This window comes from Knufia obscura (assembly GCF_036327395.1).
Source record: "Knufia obscura strain CCFEE 5817 isolate CBS 148926 chromosome Unknown scaffold_16, whole genome shotgun sequence".
NCBI classification, from domain to species: Eukaryota; Fungi; Ascomycota; class Eurotiomycetes; order Chaetothyriales; family Trichomeriaceae; genus Knufia; species Knufia obscura.
In genome coordinates, this window is record NW_027042702.1 from 273,255 (window position 1) to 290,076 (window position 16,822).

General features: G+C 51.6%; 5 protein-coding genes across 5 annotated transcripts; 4 read left to right on the plus strand and 1 right to left on the minus strand.

Annotated features, from left to right (window-relative positions):
* Window positions 1-774: 774 nt before the first annotated feature.
* Window positions 775-1,618, plus strand: PMZ80_010182 (uncharacterized protein; the record flags this gene model as incomplete). The annotated part of the gene is made up of 2 exons (XM_064878573.1): window positions 775-896; window positions 946-1,618. 2 exons carry the CDS (start codon window positions 775-777, stop codon window positions 1,616-1,618), a joined length of 795 nt encoding a protein of 264 aa, XP_064725652.1.
* Window positions 1,619-5,994: 4,376 nt separating this feature from the next.
* PMZ80_010183 (uncharacterized protein) lies at window positions 5,995-7,279 on the plus strand (the record flags this gene model as incomplete). Its single annotated transcript, XM_064878574.1, has 2 exons — window positions 5,995-6,068; window positions 6,118-7,279. 2 exons carry the CDS (start codon window positions 5,995-5,997, stop codon window positions 7,277-7,279), a joined length of 1,236 nt encoding a protein of 411 aa, XP_064725653.1.
* Window positions 7,280-7,679: 400 nt separating this feature from the next.
* Window positions 7,680-8,996, plus strand: PMZ80_010184 (uncharacterized protein; the record flags this gene model as incomplete). The annotated part of the gene is made up of 2 exons (XM_064878575.1): window positions 7,680-7,684; window positions 7,856-8,996. The coding sequence occupies 2 exons, from the start codon at window positions 7,680-7,682 to the stop codon at window positions 8,994-8,996; spliced, it is 1,146 nt and encodes a 381-aa protein (XP_064725654.1).
* Window positions 8,997-12,207: 3,211 nt separating this feature from the next.
* Window positions 12,208-13,988, plus strand: GBP2 (g-strand binding protein; the record flags this gene model as incomplete). Its single annotated transcript, XM_064878576.1, has 8 exons — window positions 12,208-12,427; window positions 12,481-12,533; window positions 12,651-12,658; window positions 12,712-12,805; window positions 12,857-13,015; window positions 13,073-13,124; window positions 13,175-13,662; window positions 13,710-13,988. 8 exons carry the CDS (start codon window positions 12,208-12,210, stop codon window positions 13,986-13,988), a joined length of 1,353 nt encoding a protein of 450 aa, XP_064725655.1.
* A 1,629-nt stretch (window positions 13,989-15,617) lies between these two features.
* On the minus strand, window positions 15,618-16,641 carry PMZ80_010186 (uncharacterized protein; the record flags this gene model as incomplete). Its single annotated transcript, XM_064878577.1, has 3 exons — window positions 15,618-15,681; window positions 15,731-16,238; window positions 16,299-16,641. 3 exons carry the CDS (start codon window positions 16,639-16,641, stop codon window positions 15,618-15,620), a joined length of 915 nt encoding a protein of 304 aa, XP_064725656.1.
* Window positions 16,642-16,822: the final 181 nt, after the last annotated feature.

A 16,822-nucleotide genomic window follows, 5' to 3' on the forward strand; every position in this document is an offset into this window, starting at 1 on the left:
TTGCAACTTGGCTCATGAGCCGGTGAAAGTTCGCAGACAATATGAACAGCATATTTTCATACACGGAGCGCGTCTAGCTCGACAATCATTCATTGAACGTCAACCAGAGTCATTGTTCCTCAAGGTCCACGAAGCTAAAGAGCAACAGGAGTTGCACGCTTAGCATGAGCAACGAATTGCCCGGCCGGGAGCCTCTCGGGCAAATCTTGGCACAACGTGTCCATGCCAAGACATCCCGGCTGACTCGAGACGTGCCATTCTGTGACGTCGCAGAGCCTTTCCGAAAATCATGTCTTATATCTTGCAGTTTCAACCTGCCAAGTTCATCGGTTTAGCGACTTTTCTACTACGTGCTGATCGAGGATTTCGAGAGGGGGACTGGGTAAGTGGTCGGCCTGGGAGCATAGTACGCGTGATGAAGCTCAGCCAGGAGTGCTGTGTACCTCAGCTGATCCTCACTTTGTTTTGGCCCGCGCATCACTTACGGTAGGTCCATGGCCCGGGTCACTATCATGTTGCCATTGGCGAGCCACAAGTGAAGCTGCGCTGAGGTAGGTTGCTTGATTCGTTGCTTACCCTGCTTCTACAATCAGCGGTGTTGAAGCTGCTCGACAACTCCGTGGGATCAGCTACACTTCATTGCATCGATCGTTTGTCAGGCCCCACTGACTAGTAGCTCGGCTACTTGATAGTATATTCTGCCATCTGCGAGAATCCCCTCCACTACATCTCAGGCGTTCCCCCAATTCGCACATTCCATCACCTCTTCCATCAATGGTGCGGCCCATCAAAGCAGAGAGCGGAAATATGCCTGATAGCAACTCCCACGCAGGAGTGTTGGAAAACAGCCCATCTGCCCCCGCTCCCTTTGTGGGAGATTCTCCGCCTGCAGCTCAGTAAGTTGTACCTGAAACGGTCAAGGCCTAGTGCTAACAACTGGCACAGGTTTACTCAATCTCCGCTCGTCGCAGTTTCTGTCGGCAGAGGCGAGAACAGCGCAACCTATAACATATACAAGGATCTTCTGACTGCTCATTCACCCTACTGCAAAGCCAGTCTTGAAGGAAGATGGGAGGAGGCCAAGAACAATTGCGTCAAGCTTGAAGAGCATGACCCCAAGGCCCTTCAGGTGATTGTCAATTGGCTCTACCGAGACCCTCGAACGATGAACTTCTTACAAGTCCAATCGGACCTCTGCGCCGCAGTCCTACCCACATACCAACTCGCCGACAAACTGCTCATGCCAAACCTTCAGAACGAGCTCGTGGACGTCCTGCGCCAAAGACTGCTAGACAACAAGTCGTATACCGGTCTCTCTTCGATCCTCACGCTTCGACAAGCTGGCATGTCAAGCAAACCACTCTACGTCTTCCTGCTAAAGCTGCACGTCTGGATGTTCTGCACCTACCCCAAGAGCTACAACAACACACTGGAGCAGAAGATCACGGATGTCATCAAGGAGGACTTCGATTTCGGAAAGGTTTGGATCATGTATGTTCAGGAATGTCTTGCGAAGAAATGGAGTGACCCAAGGAAGGAGACTGGTTGCGTGTACCACGATCATCTGGATGGCTCAGAGTGCTACCTGCTGAGGGGTGTCAAAAGGAGACATGAGTAGCCGCGCTAGCGAGGAGGTGACGGAGGTCGACCGCAATTTATTCAAATTTTTTGCGCAGGTAAAGTGCTTGGATGCGCCTTGGCAGGATCTCGTCTACATGGCTTCGAGGTTGGACACATGGACCACGACAACCATAACGATGTAGTGGCGCTGGGCGCAACTCGATTTCGGAAAGTCACTGCAGGCTGGGTTTGAAGAAACGGACATCGTGTTTTTCCAGCAATTGAGGCTCATGAGCTAAAGAGATGATTCCATCGCTGGTAGCTAAGCCAATCAATGAACGGCCCTTCGACCCTAGAATTGATATCTACGCTGTCGCTAAAGGGACAGGCTGAGCATATAACCCAAGAAAATGAATACTGTTCTTGCCGTCCTTCCTCCGTATCATGGTGTTATGCTAGGGAGGGTCCGAGCCTGGTCCGTCGGATGTCGGATGTCACAAACCCGGCTCAGGTTCAGTCGCCAATTCCACTTTCCTTGAGGGATGGTGTTGTTAGCCACGTTTGAATTGTTGCGGCTCATCAGTGCAGTCTGTGCGATCACTCCAGGCAGGACTGTGCCGATGCATGCAAAAAGGCAATGGCTGTCCTCAGTCTACCATGCTTGCGTCAAGTGACCTGCTCGTTGCTACTGTAGTACTGTCAGATAGTCCATCCTTAATGAGCATAGGGAAATGGAAGTGGAATGATTCTCGTGCAACCTGAGAGCCATGTACTTAAAATTTCACGAGTTCATCGCTGCATGTTTGCTCACTCAACGCTGACGTGTTGACCAGGAACCCCTCGTCAGCGACCTGACCTAACTGTTGAGCAACAATGTTATCACGGCAAGCGGCAAGCGAACAAGGCTCAACTAAACGCCTGGCGCGGTTGCGGCAGAGTGTACAGTCAGTTATCTGTGTTACCCGTATCTGACAATATTTCATCTCCTAGATAAGATGTCAGCCTTCATAGCAATAGAAGATATGTACAACGTCTGATTCGCACTCGTGGGGCAACTCCTGTCGCACCATGTCGAGGCATGTACTTGGCAGAGAAAACATGAGGAAAGGAATATATTTCCGATGCTTCAGACAATGTATTTCACCGATTCTGAAATGCAGAATCTTTGATTGGCATTTTGTCGATAACGTGTGAGAGGTACAATTGAGCATGGCCTTGCCAATCCTAACAACGAACGTGGTGATCTAGCTGGTGCTAGCTCTGCAGTGCTGAAGCGTTATGAGAGATCGATCTGGGATAACCTTGCTGCGTCGAACGCAGGGGCGAGCTAGACAAAGTGTGAAGCAAACCTCTGGGTTGACGAGATGAAGGTACTGCTGGTGGTTCCACCTGTGAAGTACACCTAGTGTACAAGTAGGCGGTGAAAATCATTATTTGAATAATAATATTATTAGCGAAAAAGGCACGGACATTGTTCGCATGAGCTCGCGTCGAACACGCGTGACGTACCTATCCTCTGTGATGTCAACGCTTCATGCGATTTCTCTTCGAGATGCAATTTTTCGAGCGATGCTTTGAAATCCCATGCTCTATGCTTTGACTTCCCGTGGCCAGATCGGTCGCAAGCGCAAGCTATAGGGAAGAACCGGTACCAGACATGTAAGAACACCATCACTCGACGTTCGAGGAAAAGTGAGAAGCGGCTAATAACAGTACCTGCTAACCATGCCACAACAACAATGATGCAGGAATTGTTGCTTGATACCGCTGCGCCAGCTGGTGGCATGCACATTATTCCTCCTTAGGAAGTGCTCCGGAATCAGACAGCCTACACCGAGCAGTAGCGGGAGCGGAAACGGTATCCTACTCGTATAGCGACGTGGCACGGATATGCAGCCCGAGCAACGGCCTCAGATCTGGAATCCTTGTCCGATCTGGCAGGTCGGCAAAAAGGAGATGCATTACTTGGTACCTGAGACGAAGCTACAAGGACAATGCGATAAGCGTGCAGTAGTGTTCACCAACGTGGTTGTCAGATCAGATCTGATATCTCAGGGCGAGTCATAATCTTCATCTCGTCGCCCCTGATTCGGTCGCATGGATACGTCGCACAATAATGCCCAAAGAAGAGGCACGAGTTGCTAGACGCACCGGCAGATGCCATATGAATCGGCGATCTGATATGACGCTAGCTCTCCACAGTTAGCCTGGCTGATGCTCCGCCGTTAGACCTGCTGCAAGCTTCCTCTGACCTGCTAGCCCGTTGCAGTTTACTGTACTTGTCCACAGAACTGCATTTCCTGAGCAAGGCATGCTGCTTTGGCCGACAGCGTCGCATACGAGTAGCATGCCACGAGATTTCGCAACCCCTAGGTCTCCAAGTTCAGGGGTGATGTTCAATGCCAGAGTGCGAGAGCGACTGAGGCATTGGCAACGTTGTCGTGGAGGCTGAATGCGAACGACAGCGCTCGTTGAAGTGCGGTGCCATACTTCAGAGCGCCACTTGGATATTATACGGCATTTCAATAGCTTTGAACGTGTTCAACGCACGCCTGGAGTCTCTCGCCCTTGATCCACATTTGGTCTTCACTGCCAGCTGGTGTTGCACTGATATGGGACGCCCTTATGCGGTACAATGCCGACTGGCTGGTCTCCCTGGGTGGGAATGAAGGTGACGTTGGAAGCTGAGCTAGGTGTCAGGGCGGCGATCTCCCATAGATCTGAGAAAAGTACGCTAGGATCTGGCGCTAAAACGATGGTCACAGATCTACCAATCCCAGGCTTCGACAGCACAAAAGCTACCGAGGATACGTGCAGTTGCGCTCCAAAAGATCGCAAGGCGAATCTCGTTCGATCGCCTGCGTTCATCTAACGCATCGCAGCGCTATGCGTGCCACTGTACTACTTACACAAGACGCTTCCCACCTAGGTATACGTTCGAGTGCAATCGCAATGTTGCCGCACACGAAGCAGTATGCACCTCCTCTATCGAGTGTGGCTGTATATGTTCTCTAGTTCAACGTGAATATACGCACACATCTCGTTTCCCCAAGATGTGGGAAGTTTGGTCGACGTATTTCTGAGTACTCTGTGGATATAGCGCATACGAGAACCACACCATTGGATGCTCTCAGTATGCGTATCGTGCCAGGAGCAGCAGGGTTATTGCTCCTTTCGAAAAATTCCCTTCTCACCTGCCTTACTGAGCGTTAGCGGAAGCTCTGGCAGATGGTTACCCCGCTACGGAGGTGAACCTCCAACTAATCTCAGCTCAGCGTCTGTGGTAGGTAGACTCCACACACTCCACCTCTAACGCCGAAGCTAACGTTTACTAGGGGCCTTCGCTAGCATCGATCTGTCTGATCCTAGCTCTCAGAGTGGCCATCGCGCAAGCTCTGATCTCAACTTTGGCCACTGCCATCTCCGCTTTGCAGATGTCAGATCTGGCTCCAAGCATGGGTCCCCCAGCAGCTACTCAACACCAGCCTCTCAGATGTCGAAACGGTCTGTCGCCCGGCTTTCCATTTCCCATCAATTCTCCGTCTGCAAAGGTTTCCGTGACAAGCAAGCGATCGTTGTCGCCACTTCGCGTGCTTCTTGCGCGGTCCACTTCAGAGCTCTCCCATATCCATAGTGGTTCTGACGGCTCATTGCAAAGTGCCACTCGTGTTGCGTTTCTCTGCCACAGGTCACTCTTGCCCTGTAAATTGGCAACAAACTCTACTACTTTGTCTTGTATCCTTGCGAACAGTTCTTCGTTGCACGCTCAACCCTGGCAGTTCCTAGACACAATCTAGTGGGCGTACTGATCCATACCTCTTCAGGCTCCAGGTTTCCGGCTACCGTTCAGATTCCATCTATCTCGGCTCGAAATCCCTCCCTCTGCTTCTGCAATCGTACAGCCCCAATCTCGCTGTGCATGTTCGTCTTTCGTCGATCGCAAGAATTACCCGTATCCTAAGCCGAAAAGGGCACCAGCTCTCTCTCTGCCGAATCTGAACTACTTTTCAAGCCAGATTCGCTTCGAAGTAGATCTTCTCAACTTCGTCTGCAACACATTCTCTGTCAACCGCCTTCTCACAACCATAACTCAGTCACCACTACTATAATCCTGTAGCCATTGAGACACACAGGTCTAGTCCCTGACCCGGCAGCCCTTTACATTCTGCTCCTCATCTGCAACGTCGCTATCATCCTGTCGGATAGCTTCGGAAAACACAATAGCAGCCACCGTTGAGCAACGCATACCACAATATCCGCTGTCATCAGTGCTCTGTGTCCGCTGACACCTTGCGTACACCAACCTTGCTGCTCACTTGCCTCCAAGTCCAGCTTTTAGCTGTGGCCGCAAGTCGCACTGTTGCACACCCGCTTCGTGCAACAAGCACCAGCATACATTAGCTGGCTAGCGTCCGTTTCGAACTATTATACAGCATGCCTCCCACCAGAACTATACCACCTGCGAAGGCGGTCAAGACCGAAAGAACGCACGAGGAGAATCAGGAAAGGTATGTTCGAGCTAAAACCCTGGCTGATCGATGCTAATGCACAAGTCAGGGCATACATAGCAGCATCACGGCGAAGTGACCGGAGTCTCGAAGCGCGTGTCGAGTCTGCTCGCCGAGCCTCAGAGATACACAAAAGACGGACAGGTAGATCGTTGCGTGTCACTGAGCAAGATGTAATCAACGAGGAGATGTACGAAGAAGAGGATGACGATCTTCCAATGCAGTACAGAAGACTGACTGCTCATCTACAAACGGGATCAGCCGACTTCAATCGCCGGCTAGCTGCGTATCTGACTAACCAGGTCGCCATGCGGAGTGCTGTCGAACAGATGGCTAACAACCCGTACGGTGGGCAGCAGGGCGGTCATCCCCTGTCCTACCAGCAGCCTCGGCAGAATATGTTTCAGTCACCCATGGCACAGCAGCCACAACACCAACACCAAATGCCCCAATCAACAGCCACGCAAGGTGGTTATAGGCCTGCACCCTACCCATCACCACACCATCCAGGGTATCGGAACAGTCACAGCAGAGCATATTCCACAGCTGTGATGCCTGCTGGGAAGGTCCAGACGCCGCCTACGCCAAATTCCAGCCATCTCGATCACAGAAGGATGTCCACGCCTGCAGCCATCCCGCCTCCGATCAACACAAATGGCCTGAAGTCAGATTCTAATTATGCGCGCCAGACCCAGTCGGCACAAGTTACGCAAGCACCATTCAACCCATACTGGCAGGACATGAGCCCCTTCACTACTTTGTTGCCTCCAGAGTCGCAGCAGATGCTTGCAGGGGCACCTGGGATGGATATGAATGACCACTTCTCGGGAGCAATGATGCATGGATCAGAGCAATTCATGAGCAATCCTTACTACCCATGGCACGGGGATGTGCAGCAGGGCATCAAAGGTATGCCCGTACACCCGTCTGCCTATCAAGGCATGTCCGCCACCTTAGCACCTTCGGCTTTGAGCACGCAGGCTGAGTCTCTGTCTGCCACACCAAGCTCCAATGCGCCCCCAACGTTTGATGGCAGCATGTCGGCCGGCATGCTGGATCCGCTTGGCTTGAACCATCTCTCCATGTCCGCGAAAGATATGCACAGTCCTCACAGCCTACCTTCGGGACAAAATACTCCGGGTGAAAGCTTTTGGAGTAATTTTGTTCAGGATGGTGGATGGAATGATGAAACTGGGCTGAGTACCTGTTGATGTTGTTACGAACCATTGTGCGAAAAGTTTTCGAGTCTTGTTCAGCATTTCTCCCTTTTCGCCGGCATGATGATGTTATGACAGTTTTCTAAAGGTTGTTCGGGACAAAGGTGGTTCTGTGAAATATGAATTGCTCTATACCCAGCTAAGGCATTGTTTGGTACCATTGGGCGGAGGTTATTCAGGCGTCTCTCTTCGAGCAGGCGCCTTGGTTAGTCGTGGTTGGGGATCTGCAAAATGCAGGAACAGCAGTACCTAGATAATCATTCTCTGCGAAGGTCGTTTGGACCTAGGCATCACCCAACTTATCACCTCTTTAGCAAGTATTTCAGCTGTGATCTTTCTTCAGTGCAACTGGTCAACTCGGGCTGTCGCCTCCCTAGTCGGTGCTCCCGAGCACATGAGGTGTAACATACCATCGTGCCCTATCAGCTTACCCCGAGAGCTTGGCTTAGCGGTTGACGCCGCCCCCAATATCACGTGACCTGTGTAAAACCCTCGACAAGTAGTTGTAGGACTTTGTAATCAGTCCACTACAAAGCCTACATGGTGCATTGAGGGCTTGCATAATATCAGAACCACGCAAGGGATCGTGCAATATCAGTCTCCCGAGGCTCCGCAAGGCAGGCGTCGAGGAGCTATGGAGAATTTAGAACGACCAACGAAGAGAATAAAAATCAATGAAAACACGAATTCCGAAAATGTCGGACACTCCTCTACAGCAAAGGCTGAGGCTGCCACCACGATAGACAACACAAGCACTTCACCCGATCGGATAGCTATAAGGAATCCAGGACAGCAGACCCAACCTGATACCAGGAGAAAACGAAGACATAATCAGTCATCACAAGCCCCAAGGTCGAGACCGCCCAAGGCTGCCCGGACTTTCTCGCAGCCTTCTGTGATATGCACAGGTGACAAAGGCATATTTGTTACCTGTGATAAAGGCCGTGAGCAGAAGAGCCTTCTTGAGCTCCATGACCTGATTCAACAATACCTCGATGAGGCAGGCCTGAACGCGTTAGGCGAACTCATCGCCGTGGAAAATGCAACAGCTGCTGAGCGAGCAGACGAAGTTCAACCTGCAGACAAAGTTGATGACACCAGCATCGAAGCTGAAATAGCATCAGAGCTCGCGCAGCTCAAAGATGACGGCAGCAAGCAAGTCACGTCAACGCAAGCTCCAAGACCAATACAGCTGATTACCTTGGACATACCTTGCGTCTCCTTCCTGCGCTTCCCGCCTGATTCGACACTCGACCCAGTCCACATTGTTCATAAGCTCTGCTTGAGCGCTGCTGATCCAGCAAGTCCACAGAAGAGCAGATATGTCAAGCGGTTGACACCGATCAGCGATCTGGCCAAAGCGCTCAGTCAAGGACTCGAGAAGATCTGCGAAGACGTGCTTCCTAGATACTTCGGACCTGGCGAAGACAAGCAAGTCAAAAGCACAACCTTCGCCATCAGACCGACTATACGCAACAATGACAAGCTGGACCGCGATGTTGTCATTAAACTAGTGGCTACGCGCATACAGGAAATCAGTGAAGGGCAGCATAAGGTTGACTTGAAACAGTACGAGAGAGGCGTCCTCGTGGAAGTTTATCGAGGCTGGGTGGGTATCTGCGTTGTTGACAATACTGGCAGCGGATCATATGCCCAAGGCTTCGAGGAGCTGAAAAGATTCAATCTGGCTGAGATCTATGCACATCGCTGAGGGCCGCTAGGACCTACGAAAGTGTTCCTTGCCAAGAGCCTGGATGCATCAATGGAGCTTGAATGACAGAGAGGTTATCCCGCTTGATTCATATTACTTTCGTGCTGAGATGAAGAGCTTGACACCTTGGTCTGACCTGTATACAAGAGCCGAACGACTGGAGGCAAATGAAAGCAAGAATCTGAGGACCGTGGCAAGAACCGTTGCAGGTAGTTGCGACAGAGCATCCACTTTAAGCTTGCAAGACCGAGCAAAACTGACGCGGGTTGCACGGCAAGGACGGGTAAATCAACGGTGAGCACTTGGCGTGCTTTAGTGCGACATCATTGGACAGCCCTAACGCCTAGAGACTTGGGGATTGCGCAAGCTTATGCTACCGTTTAGCAGTTCGTTGTTGGTTCGTCGACATATATCGCTAGTAAACGCGATGCGACAGCAATGACGATCTCTCTTTCGAACATATCTAGGAGTACCTCCGCTGTTCCTTGTGACGACCACACCGTACAACACGACGCGTCTTCATATGTGCTAGCAGCATGTGTTCAGATCCCAACGGAGGGTATGGCTGTTGGAGTGAACGAGACAGGACTTTGCCTCATGACATGTTTGCAACCCAAATGCGAACCAGAATGGTGAAACCGGGATACCTTATCTTGATTTATGCTGACAAGTGCTTGAGGAATAGTGGTGGGGCGGGCGCCTATAGTCGTAGGCGGAACCCATTCTCAAACTGCACTCATGGCCCGCTGGCCTAAGTCGTAGCAGAACGATGTATTCAGACGAGTAAGTTGCAACCCCCGGTATCTACAAGTCTTTCGCATCTGCGGCGCATCGTAGATCCGGGAGTCCGTAACAGCATGCTACGCGACACTCGCACAGAGCAGATATGATCAGACATCATTCGACGCAGTCCGGCGGATGCTTGCTGTACCTTTGAGGCTCAAGCCATGTTCAGTTAGACGTAGTCCGCCCCGATCCCGCCCCACCATGGCGATCTATATTGAGCTCATCACTGGTCACAATGGCATGCTCGGTACAGTAGGCGGCTATCTTCATAGCTTCTCACCGATTAGATACACGCTGGTGTTGGCACATCCCGTGCGGGGACCATCCGCGTTGACAATCAGGTCCTACTACAAGTAGGGTGTTCTGCTGCGCATAGCTCATGGATCGAGTTCTAGCGTACCAAAGACAAATGCCGAGTACCACAGTACGCATGAGTTGGCCATGAGCAAGGATCACCTGCTGCAAGTAGATAATCAATGCAACCTTGATTCTGCTGAAGCTCGATGTCCTGATCCTCCATGCATCTCCCTCCAGCATTCGTAGAATTGCTTGAAGTGCAACGAGGTGCATAGACCAATACTCTCTCAAGTTGCTGGTGTCAAGATGTTGTGCAGCCTCGATAAATGGTTCGCGCCGGCTTGTGCTCAAGGTAAAGCAACATGCAGGACCGTGACTGACGTGCATGCGCTAAGCCATATTAATACTAGCGCCACATTGGGTCGCAGCTTCCTCGTTTTCTTGTGCTCGTCGTGCCTTCCCACTGGCCTGCGCTCTGCAGACCTGACACCACACCTACACCCACACCTCCCTCTTCGATCGACATATCTGCCGGGCCTGGTCACATACAGCCCTAAAGCTGCACTGAGCCCCCCAGACTTCCTGCAGCTTGCTGCTTATCCTTTGCTACCTTTCCTAGCCGCCTTCACGGACCTCAAGACGCTTGTACTCGACAGGAAGAAGGCTTGATAATAGCTCAGGACATCCTGGTCAATTACGGTGCAAGTGACCAACACGAACCTTTCTGTGTCTAGGCAGTCCTCAGGTCGCAGTCTCCATATCAAATCGCTCTCCACTGTCCTCAATTCTCGCTGCGGTCCTCAGTTCGACACCCATCGTCAAGGTCCCAATCAAACATTGCGCCAGCGCAATCCCGTCACGCAACGCGATTGCTGAAAATACTGGTCAAAGATACATTTTGTAAGTAAGCTGCTACACTCACAAGGTCACCATTGAACAGCTGCAAAAGTCCATAAAACCATCGCAGGATTGATCCAGGCCCGCAGCCAACCATGTAAGGAGAAGTTCTCTAGCGCCATGGATGAGCTGCAGACCAAGCCTGCTCCCCACTCGGGCACGGTGCAGAGTGTCAAGCCTGGGGGCTGGCTGCTTGACCCATATCTGTGCCTTGCGGCTCCAACGCCATATCCCTCCTTCCAAGGAAAAACTCTGTCCTCGACCATTCAGCTATCACTATCGTTCTCTGAACGCGGCTAATTCATCTCTCAGATTGCAGCTTGCTTCTTCTTCAAGACAAGCAGTCTCACCGAACGCTCATCTCGCACGCACAGTAGTGTTCCCTTGTGAGACCGTCATCTTCTCTTGAAGTTATCGCGTCACGCAGGCTGTCCTGCAGAACCTGTCCCACTTCGGACAACCTTGTTAGCGAGACTCTTTCCAAGTGCTCTCTCGTGCATATCGATCCTGATCTGTAGAGGTACCGCACTGCTCGTTTCTGCCGTAAGAGCTCGGCAAATCAGAACTAGTCATCATGGGTTCGTACTCTTCCCTCCTCCATCCCTCTTTCAACTGCGGCACCAGTCAGGTCACCTTCTGGCGCGTGCTCCCATTCTGTAACACGTGCATGGTTACGACCTATTTCCTACCTTTCCACCTTCACGATCTGATCATTCACTTCCTACACTACTTTTTGTCATCTCGACACACTCCTCGAAGAGCCTACTAACTCGCTGTCTAGTAAGTGAAATATTCCATAACTCTCGAAAACCAGTCACAGCTTGGCTCGATCGTTCGTCGTAGGACAACAACCAGTATCACGTCAGCCTTGCGCCTTGAGCACGAAGCACAGAAACGTTTCACTCTTAAGCCACGACGATCAATCACATGTCATACCCCGCATCACAGGTTTTATTCGGCCGCGTTTGTGGCTGCTGATTGAGCAGACGTTCTCAACTGCGTCTGAAACCAACCACACTTTCTCTTTACCCTGTTACAAGATCCACAACCTTTCTAACCAATGTCTCAGAGGGAACGATCCAGATCTCCGAGAAGACGCTCTCGATCTCGAAGTCCACGAAGAAGTCGACGCTCATACTCGCGCGAACGATCTCGAAGCCGTGGAGACGAATACCGACGAAGTGATCGCGACCGTGGCGACAGAGACCGTGACCGTCGATCAAGAAGCCCTATGAGTGGCGCACAGAACCCATCAGGAGGTTACGCTGGGTCAGGCTACGGCGGTAGCAGCAGAGGTGGTGGCCCTCCTCGATCCTTTGAAGACCGAACAGCCCAAAAAGAACAAATGATGCAGTCCGTCCGCGAATCCTCTCAACAAGATCGCCGAGTCTACGTCGGCAACCTCGCCTACGATGTCAAATGGCACCACCTCAAAGATTTCATGAGACAGGGTATGTGGTGGAGCTTGGCTGGAAGAGCAGATCGACTAATATGGGTGGTTTAGCTGGAGAGGTTCTCTTTGCCGATGTCTTATTGCTTCCTAACGGAATGTCGAAGGTGGGCGCCACTGTGTGATTTGGCTAGTCTTACTAGTCTCCCTTTCTGGTTTTTCTTTCACTGTTGCTTTGTTGGACGTTGGATTGACGGTTTGGACCTTGGTCCTCGGTCGTGTAGGGATGCGGGTAAGTCTCAAACACGAACTTGGTACAGAGAATGTGGCTAACATTGACATTAGTATTGTGGAATATGCTACAAGAGATCAAGCACAACAAGCAATCGCGACACTCAGCAACCAGAGTCTGATGGGTCGACTTGTCTACGTTCGAGAAGTAAGCTCGCATTCCTCTTTTCACCCTGCGAGTATCTGATCAAGACTTTAGGACCGAGAGACAGAGCCTCGATTCACTGGCCCACCCACTCGAGGCGACTTCGGCGGAGGCATGCGAGGCGGCTTCCAAGCTGGCGGTGGTGGTGGTGGCTACGGCAACCAGATGGGAGGTGGTGCAGGAGGCGGTGGCCGACAGCTCTACATCTCCAACGTTTGTTCCCTTCCTACAGGCTCGAGGCATCAAAGTGCGCGACTGACTTGTTAACAGCTTCCATTCAACGTTGGGTGGCAAGATCTAAAAGACCTATTCCGAGGCGCAGGTAAGTCTGGTAATTCCGCGTTGCTTCACAGGCATGCTCACATGGTGTAGCACAAGAAGGCAGCGTTATCCGAGCCGATGTTCACGTCGATGCAACTGGCCGACCGAAAGGAACCGGGATCGTCGCTTTCGAAAGCCCTAACGATGCACGAAACGCGATTCAACAGTTCAATGGCTACGATTGGCAAGGCAGAGCCCTCGAGGTTCGAGAAGACAGATATGCCAACACCGGAGGTGGATTTCAAGGTGGTCCAGGCGGATTTGGCGGTGGGTTCGGTGCTCGAGGGGGCTTCGGCGGTGGATACGGCATGAGAGGAGGATTTCAAGGAGGTCGTGGCGGCTTCGGCGGTGGTCGAGGTGGCTTTGGTGGCGGTTTCGGTGGCCGTGGAGGGTACGGAGGAGGCGCTGGCGGCTATGCTGGCGGTCATCAAGGCGGATATGGCGGTCCACCTCAGGACACTCCAGCTGCTGCGCCGAACTCCTTCACAGACTTCGCGGCCAGTGGTGGTGAGCGTGGCCCTGTCATCTTCGTCCGAAACGTAAGTTTTCGAGATCCTGCGTCTGACAACAAACTAATTCTCTCTAGCTACCCTGGTCTACTAGCAACGAAGACCTTGTCGAGTTGTTCACTACGATCGGCAAAGTCGAACGAGCCGAAATCAAGTACGAGCCTAACGGACGATCGAGTGGAGCTGGTGTGGTTGAATTCGGTTCCCCGGATGATGCCGAGACCGCTATTACCAAGTTCACTGGCTATGTCTACGGCGGTCGACCGCTTGGTCTTTCCTACATCAAGTACACGAACCAGAATGGAGGAGACGCCATGGAGGCTGATAGCGGCATGACACAAGATCAAATGATGTAGGATGTCAAAAAGGAGGACCAGAAAAATATTTGTTAAGCAAGAGCTGGGAATGGTAGGCGCAGGCTGAGTTCATGGCAACAGAGATTTCTATCCTCAGGGGCTTGATGTCGCTTGCTATCACCTGGCAGCCACCCAACACTACACCACAGACTATATCTCCGAGGCTAGTATATCTGTGTCACAACGGTGTCCGCATGGATATATTGATATCTGGACTACGACCACCTATACACATGTGCCAAAGGTTTGTGTAAAGGAAGTCACCACGATCATTAGGACATATTGAGATTGATTGAGACGAGATGCTATTGCTGTTTCGAAGGATGAGGTTGACACCAAATGGATCTACATATGGAGAGAAGTAATGCCCGGACGGGAAGCTATTCGCGCGAGATTTGAAGTGGTAGACTGGATTTGAGTGCTATGCGTTGACGATGACCACGACGGAACGACTGATGAACGAACGTACAGTAGGAGGCGACAGGATGCAGTAGGACGTGAGATGAGGTTGGCTAACTGGCAGGACGTTTGAGTGCGACATGGGTGATGATAGCGCCTCGAGCAGGGCAGGTCAGGAAAGGCTTGCCTTGTGAGTGTAGCGTTTTGCAGGGCCGACAGAAGAACCGTGTATGGGACACAGGTCAGGTGTAACCACTGCTTGCCATGCAGTGACCATTGAGGGTGTGCGCCAGGCATACTGAACCGCGGCTCAAGCGAGCGAGCTGCAAGGCAAGCCATACCCATGTCTGCCATCCGACCACATTGAAATATCGATCCAGGCGGTCAGGAAGTGGCGAACGTTTCTGCAGCAGCAGCAGCAGCAGCAAGAACGACTAAGACTCGGAACGAGACGAGCTTCGATGTTTCGGCATTTCTTGTGCTTTTTCGCAGTATCCTTGCATTCTTTCAGATCTGGACTCTTTTGACTACTGGGTCTTCGCCTGCACAGGCAAGGGATGGTATACGAACTGATCTGCATTCGGGAGCAACACAGCCGCAAACTGCGTGCCCTGATCAGAACATCATACAGAACCTTGACAGCTACGTTACGGATCTTGCGGCTCGCCTGTCGGAATGAACAGCTCTTTGTGCAGTGTAGATCTTACTCCGTACTAATCTGCCATATCCGAATCTTTTCAATTATAGTACGTCGGAAGAACGTTGTGCCGACAGAAGTGGCTGTCGGCTTTGCGCTTTCCGTCCGCGCGATCAATATCTGTCTTTCTACACTGGCACAGACCGTCACAGAACCTTCACATTATCTTCGCCACGCAATAGTTTCTTTCGCAGGAGCAATTCCATGTCTTGCAGCTCCGTTGCCGCTTATGCTGGCACAATACTACATCGAACAAAGTACACACCTTGCCTGGCTTAGTTCTCTGACTGATTCTGCAGCACGAGTGCTCTAATGCAGGACCGTGCATCCGAAGCACACCGGTTCGCAGATCATGACTCTAGGCGGTGACCAATTTGAAGCACGCCATTCACCTTGCTGGCTTGCATGCGAGATTTAATCTGAAATCTTCCGTGAAGACGATACGACACCGGAGGATTTGTACTTGCTGGCCTTTCAAGCAATCGCCCGGCCCACAGAAAAGAGAGCTTTGTCGGGATTCCTGCTTTGTCCTGCTACGAGGAAGTCCCAGCATGCCGTGGTCCGATCTGCATGAAGACCATCAGGACGGCGGAGTACCTGCGAATTCTGTCAGCCTCGTTCTGAGCGTGTGAGGTGGAGAACTTACGCTGCTGTTGCCGCGAGACTTTCGAATGGCCTCGCCACCGACACTGATTGCACTATTGCCAAGAAGAAGGCGATGAAGATTGTGATGACGATGAGCTGATTCTGTCTCGAAGAGACATGGAAGAGGATCCAGAGAGGCACGACAAGCAGTGTGAAGCCTGCCACGCAAATCAGGACGTTCACAAAGCCCTCAGTCCGCTTGTTTGAGTGGTAGATCGTTGTTCTCGGGTCATAGTAACCTGGCAACGAGTTGGCTTCCATTCGACTGTTGGGAGGCTTGCGAAACCATTTGCTGGTTTCAAAGGCACCGAATTTCTCTAGCGTCCGTCTCAGTGGCGTACGAAATGTTGCATGGATTGAGAACAGATCTCCGCGGTGATCGATGAAGGCCGCTTCTCGTGTGTCGATTGCACCTGCATGACTCCCCAGCCAGTTCTGAACATTTCTTGTGGCCTCCGATGTGGCATCGGGTTTGCTCTTGAGCTCAGAGCACCCGTTCGGGAAATCATCTATACGCTTGTCAGGCCTAAAATTCCAGACTCGGGTATGCAAAGGTCAGATGTACCCACGGTATTCTTTTAACTTGATGTGTATGTGATGGACCAGCTGCTGACGATCATCGTCATCGAGCTCTAGTGAACCGTTGTGCAAGTTCTTGACCACCAAGCGACTTCTGTCGAAGTCCAGAGCCTCCAGCTTGATCTCGAGTTTGGTAAGACCCCATTGCAACAGGAGAATGACCCGTGCCGTAAGGCTGTCAAGCCTTCGCACAACGAAGAAGTCGTCATCTGAAGCCATCCATTCTGAAAACCCTTTGTAGCCTATGTATCGCCATGGCTTTCGCTGAATGTCCTCTTCGGTCAGCAGAGGTAGGGAAGGAGCTCCTCCAGGAGTTGAAGCAGGAGCGGCCATTGGGTTTTTCACAACTCAGGAAGCCTTCAAGAAAGTCTCATAATCATCACGAACAGCGCACGCATATCAGATGCGGCCCTGATCCACTTTGCTGCAACCACCACCACCTCCGCGGCAGTTTTGCGGGAACAAGGCGTTCTCTAGGCGACCTCCAATCGTTATTGCAGAAAATTATGCGTGG